General features: G+C 40.7%; 1 protein-coding gene across 1 annotated transcript; it reads right to left on the bottom strand.

Annotated features, from left to right (window-relative positions):
• Positions 1–461: 461 nt before the first annotated feature.
• LOC147249152 (serpin H1-like) lies at positions 462–6,305 on the bottom strand. The gene is made up of 5 exons (XM_086179260.1): positions 5,969–6,305; positions 3,751–4,369; positions 3,562–3,660; positions 1,118–1,350; positions 462–1,032 (listed from the first exon to the last, which is right to left on the bottom strand). Exons 2-5 carry the CDS (start codon positions 4,343–4,345, stop codon positions 730–732), a joined length of 1,230 nt encoding a protein of 409 aa, XP_086035386.1. The 5' UTR covers positions 4,346–4,369; positions 5,969–6,305; the 3' UTR covers positions 462–729.
• Positions 6,306–6,545: the final 240 nt, after the last annotated feature.

Below are 6,545 nucleotides of genomic sequence, written 5' to 3'. Positions count from 1 at the left end.
GGCTTGAGCATGTATTTGCAGTTATCCTCACAGTTTATCTTTATGATAATGCACTGATGAGGTGGAAATGTCTTTCAACATTAAGCTCATTGCGCTCATATTCCCTGTCTAAAATATGATGAGAGCTAGCTCGTGCCAGTTTATTCCCAGTAAATTGGAATATGAGGAAACATATTTGTGTAAAAATGTACCTAAAAAAGTGAGCTTCAACTAAAAAACAATTTGTGAACATGAGAGGGTGGCTCAGTGGCTGAAAAAGACCAAGAGTCTAAAACGCATGCAAGACACACATGCGCACACACACACACACACACACACACACACATAAACTGAATGGGGCTTTAACTGAATAATTACACCTGTCTTTGCCCTAGAATGGCAGGTCAAAATGGCTGCTATGAAAAGGGCCTGTAGGCTTACAGTACGGCAAGCAGTACAACACCATTAACAACACAACAGGCTATAGGCCCAAAAAATGTAACATCACTATCTTTTACAGTGGTCATATTTATCATTGCCTTTCCAAGTGAAATGTTGACAGCTTGTTCACATGCCATTAACAACCTCAAAAATAATTACAACATGGAGCAAAATGCTTTCACATATCTCTTCAGTCAGGTGTTTCTGGAATGCATTCACCTTGTGATGTACAGGAATGCGTGTTATCAAATATTCATCTCTTTTCTGTCAATGACAGTAAAAACATACACACAAAGATTCAGGACAGGGTTACAGTTCATCTCTCATCTTCTCTCCCTTTGGCCTGACCATCCTACCAATGAACAGGATGGAGTTGGTCTTCTGGTCCTTTACTAAGAAGACAAAAGGATGGTCAGCATAGAATAGTTTGGGGTTTTTCAGCTTGTCTGTTCCAAAGATGCTGGTGTCGATTTCATTTCCATCTGTGTCCCATTCCATGGCAGTGGCATGGAAGACACTGGACAGGTAGAGGTCCTTCTTCCCAGAGATGTTGGACAAATCAGCTTTAGATTTATCCATAGCCTCTGTCAGGCCCAGCTCCTCAAGGTGTTTCTAAGAGAAGATCATGAAAATTACACCGTAAGCAGAGAGGCCATGGGGCAAGAATTCAGACATTTCCAAATTTTGCCTCTTTTACCTGCAGGTTATGGCTAACTTCCATGCTGACTTTGGGCAGAGATACAGCTACAGCTATCTGCTGCAGCTTGCCCATCCACATGTCCAGCTGCTTCTTGGTAAGCATCTTCTCCAGCCTCTCCAGGGGCTCCACATGGTGGGGCATGATGAACACCACTGTGGACTTCTTATGAGCCAGCGGCATACTCAGGAGGGACAACTTATCAGTTGCATCATTATAGAAGCCACAGATAGCTACAGTAAGGACATGAGTAAGTTAAAACTATGATATATTTCACATCTACATCTACTATTATACCTAATAATTATGCTTAAAAGATTGATTTTTTTTCACCCCTCTGGTTTTATTTCATTTCTTGGTCAAAAATAACATTTAATATTGCATATCTTAGTGCTGCAGAGATGAGCCAACACAGAAGTTAGACCCTCCATGGGTTCCCTTGCGATGGAATATTCATATTCATATATTCATCCCTGGAATGTACCATTAATGAAGAAAATAAGCTGTGTGGAAAAGTTTTTGAGACACATTTTGTTCAGCAGGATCATTATAAGGAAACTAATTAATTTTGAAGAGCAAATGCAAGTGCTACAAGTATACAGATAGCATTATGTTCTGAACAAACCATAACATGGATATGTGACTGCATGGCGACAACTTATTTCTTTTCTTTTTAGCATGATGGCATGTCCTCAACAACCTCTATGCTGTAATCTCATATAGGCTCTTGTAAGAAACTGAGATGTTAAATAAGCATGAAAACATTTCAAACCCAAAATATGGTATTTACATACCTATTATATTCTGTAGAGCAAAATGGTAAAAGTTAGTGCTAGTGTCAGGAAAAGGCTGTCTTTCAGTCAAATAACCAGAAAAAAATGAGTTTGAGATGAGGGAAGCAGGTATTTTGTCACTGTTTTTGCTGTTTTGTATTGTTGCTGCAATTGTTGTTAGTGGTGGTCACCAATAGATTCAAGCTCAATAAACTTGGCTGGCCTTCAGCATTCTTGTGTTAAAAGTAGTGATGCAGGAATAACAAAAGTCTTTTTGAGCTCAAGAAACCAGAACTTGAGAACTTGAAAGACAAAATACACTTTTTGACTAAAGAATCAATTTACCTAAGTGTTTCACCTTAGTTGTATTGACATAAAACATTTTTTTTAATTAAAAAATGACACTGACAATTGACTCTTGTTATTCGATAGCTCGTGACTGTGTTTGTGTGGACAAACTTATAAATACACACTCACACACACACACACATTTATATATATATATATATATATATATATATGCATATATATATGGTGCATGGTGCACTGGGCTTTTCTCTCCTCCTCTCTGTCCTCTCTGTTCGTCTGCACATGTTATACATAAATCAAACTCATACGTGTTACTAACTCGTCTTCTTCTCGAGAGCCTTTGGGCTTCCCCTCATCCCAGATCCCGGGTGATGCTGGAGGCTGCAGACCTGAAGAGGCTCAAGCTGCCACCCTCAGCATGACCTGCTCACGTCCCCATCTGTCCATCAGTCTCTTCCTTTTCTCTCCCTCTTTATCTCTGTCCCTCTCTTTCCTTTTGTATATCTGTCTTCTGCTGTTATCTGTCTTTGTCTCTGCCCCGCTCTCCTGCTCTCTTTCCCCCAACCGGACAAAGCAAAAGGCCGTCCCCTTTGAGTCTGGATCTGCTTGATGTTCCTGCCTGTTAAAAGGAAGATTTTCATCGCCGCTGTTGCAGGATGTGCTTGCTGATGGAGAATTGTTGGGTGTAAATTCATTGAAGGAATGTGGTACTAGACCTGCTCTACTTTTAAAGTGTCATGAGATAACTTTTGTTGTGATTTGGCGTTGTACAAATAAAACTGACTTGACTTGACTAGATGTGAGACTGGAACTATGTTTATGCAAGAGTTAGAATATGTGTATATGATAGTTAGGAATACATTTGTGTGAAAGTGGGAATATATGTAAGCGAGAATCAAAACACATGCTGAAAAGTAAAGATATATATTTGGGTAGAAACAACATGGATATGAAAGGATGTGCGTATGTGTGTGAGAGTAAATTTTAGCATGTGAAAGGAGAACATATGTATTTGAGAGGACCAGAATTAATAATGTCTTTGACGATCCCTCATACATTCATTCATGGATCTAGTTATTTAAACCCCTACACCCAACACTCCAGACCTTCAGATACAGCATTGAATGAGCACAAATTCTATATTTTCTTCCACATCAAAAAAGAAACACTGACTAGCACTGCCATCAGTAAACAGCAACATATTTACCAAATAAATGGATATCTGCAGATAATAATATATGGTTGATATATCAGTGCATCCCTAATATCTAAAAAAAATTCTGAATAAGTGTCTTTTCAGCATGACATTTCTATGAACAATATATGAATGAATGGAATGTATCTCTTACTGACTCCACGTACCTGTGCGGTGCATCATCGGCACTGAAACAGTGTAGCTTCGGGAAACCATGAATCCTCGGTTGTCCACCATTTTATGATGGAACTGCTCATCCCAGTGAGCTGCAAGAAAAAAAAAACTATTTTAAACCACTTTCAGGAAAAATCAATGCAATAGATACATTGATCCATACATACAATAAACAGACTCACGTTTGAAAAACATGGCATTGATGATCATTGCCCCATCAGTCTTCTCTACATCTTTGGTGACCTCGGGCAGTTTGCCATTAGTGGATTTGGCCACCCATTCATTGATAGAGTTCACAGCACTCTTCTTATCTCTGAGGTTTATCTTGGAGTGATCACATTTATAGTGTTTTTTGCTGTTCTTCACAAAATCCTCAGCAAAGTTGATGGAGCTGGGCCCATACAGGCGGTTGCTTATGTTCCAGGTGACGTTGCGGATCTTGGGGTCACTCACCTCAGTGAGGAGTTCAGCCAAACCAGAGTGCAGTTGCTCATCCCTCAAACTGGCTGCATTTAGAAGGGTTTTGACCTGAGAGGCACTGGAGGCCTTTCCCCCGAGAGCCAACAGACCTAGGGAAGAGGCCACCACAACAGGAGAAATGAGGATGTTCTCTACAGATTTCTCCTTCGCCATGTTCTGATAAAGACTAAACGCCAAGTTGACACTATTGTCAGCCAGGGTGGTGGCATGTGCACTCAGGACTTTGTCAGCTGAAGCTGAGGTGGCAGCTGAGGCAGCAATGGCCATGAGGACTGACGCAATCAGATTTATCCACATGGTGCACTGGTGATGAAGGAAAACCTATGTGGAGATATAAAACCAAATGTCACAAATAAGAAAAGAAACCAAACTGTCTTTGGATTGATGTTTGTTCTAATATTCTTTTGTTTATATCTCCAAATTGAGAGAGGTCATGACATGGTAATTTAGGTTTGCTTTTAATTTTTCTAAAGCTAATATCATCTATAAATAAGATCAAGCACACAAGTCAAATTTGATTTCCTAAGGCAAGAATATCATAACTGTCAGCCTTGTAGGCAGCTGCAGGAAATATCTAAGCTAAAACAGTGGTCATCAAATGTAAGACATAAATATTTCAACAACACATAAGCTTTAAAATTAATTTCTCTTTTTTGGGTTGATGATGGCTGGCATACTGGTTCCTTGGGGTTTGGAAGAAGTCTGTCTCTCCCCTTCTCTTTTTCTCTCTCTTTCTCTCTCTCTCTCACACACACACATGAACACACACACACACACACACACACACACACACACACACACACACACACACACACACACACACACACAGAGACTTGGCCATAAGAGGGAAATTAGCTTCAAAGCATATGAGCATATGTGCTTTACAGTTCCAGCCAAGATGTTGTTGTACTGTAAAATATGTAAAAGCTGGGTGGCAGAACAATGTAGCATCTTAAGAAAATATAATTTTAAAACCTGAGAGTCAGGCAGCATGGTGGTACAGTGGTTAGCACTGTTGCCTCACAGCAAGACGGTTCTGGGTTCAAGTCCCAGCTCGGGCACGGTATCTTTCTGGATACTCCAGCTTCTTCCCAGCAAATGGGACTAGGCTGATTGGATACTCTGAATTGACTGTAGGTATGACTGTGAGTGTGAATGGTTTTTTGTCTCTATGTGTTGGCCCTGTGATGGACTGGCAACCGGTCCGCCTCTCACCCGTAGCTGCTGGGATAGGCTCCAGCCCCCCCGTGACAGGAATATGCGGAAGATGATGGATGGAACGTGAGAGTCAGATATCAAGCATGCCATCTCAGCAGTTTTACAGATGTGTATTTACAGGCTCACAAAGCCATCAAAGAAAGACGGAGTGATATTTGAGCGTGATGTCCATGCACTCCTCATGTACTACTTTTTAAAAATATTGAAAGGTCACTCTGTTTCATTGACAAAGGAGCCAGTGACAATGATGTTGAATGCGGTTTAGTTTTAGGTCCTTTAGATGCTTTTATATTATGAACAGACATCTCATGATGTTCTTACTAGTCACACACATTGGATGTGAAAGGGAATGAGTAAATGTTAGGAAAAAATTTTCATACTATTTTAACACACGATAGTAAGTGTATGTATAAACCCTAAATTGCCTTCATTGAAAAATGTTACATAACATGTAGTGTAACGTCCCTTAAAGGCTGAACTCTTCCTCTGATTGTGTGCAGTATACTTCGACAATTTACTTGGGCGTCATCCCGCCCGCCCCCCATTTTTTTTGAACGCCATCCAACAACGTCGATGAACCAAGCTACTTACATCTATACTGGCATCTCTACGTCTTACTTTTTGGACTCTTTCACATGACTAAGCAACAGCTGAAGTGAGCTCCGCCGCCCCCAAACCCCGTATCTGTAACTTTTTTCTTACCTTATTCGGTTTTTCCAGTAACTTAACTTCTCTTCCCAGAGTTGCGCGTAAATGGATCCCTGAAACACTGATCTTAGCTCTATGAAGTTAAATTTTTTATGGCTAAGTGAAAAAGTGCATTAGATGATCAGGAATCGTCTGGTTCGGTTTTCAGGGCATGAAAATCTCTTCAGTATCTTATTTCCACAATGTCCCGCCCAGGGTATCCTGAGGCAGTGGGAGAAGAATCCTCCTCCGCCAGGTCCTAATGCCTTAAGTTTTGTTCATCTGAAGTGCATCAACCACCCGGTTGTGAATAAAATGGGCCCTCATGATGGCTACACCGAAGCACCCTTCACAGGAGCAAATCCCTCCTGCCTCTCCAATATTTATATTAATTCTAAATACCTATCAAACTGAAACAGTTTCACTGATAGAAAAAGCCTGATCTGGATTTGTAATATACCCGGTTGAGGTCTTTGTAAAGTATGTATTCTTCATCACATTGCCATCCTGCCATCCATCCATCTTCTTCCGCTTATCCTGTTAAGGGTCGCGGGGAGGCTGGAACCTATCCCAGTGGCTTTCGGGCACGAGG

Source organism: Aulostomus chinensis, chromosome 15, assembly GCF_037954235.1.
Source record: "Aulostomus chinensis isolate RoL2024-O1b breed Wild chromosome 15, RoL_Achi_v1.0, whole genome shotgun sequence".
Taxonomy (NCBI): Eukaryota; Metazoa; Chordata; class Actinopteri; order Syngnathiformes; family Aulostomidae; genus Aulostomus; species Aulostomus chinensis.
The sequence above is the reverse complement of the archived record's forward strand: the minus strand, read 5'-3'. Positions and strand labels throughout refer to the sequence as shown.

Bases quoted from the DNA above. Each gene is read 5' to 3' on its own strand.
- LOC147249152 (XM_086179260.1), bottom strand. From the start codon at position 4,345: ATGTGGATAAATCTGATTGCGTCAGTCCTCATGGCCATTGCTGCCTCA. The intron at 3,661-3,750 runs GTGAGTCTGTTT...TTTTTCTTGCAG, and splicing joins CAATGCCATGTTTTTCAAAC to CTCACTGGGATGAGCAGTTC. The intron at 1,033-1,117 runs GTAAAAGAGGCA...ATCTTCTCTTAG, and splicing joins AAGTTAGCCATAACCTGCAG to AAACACCTTGAGGAGCTGGG.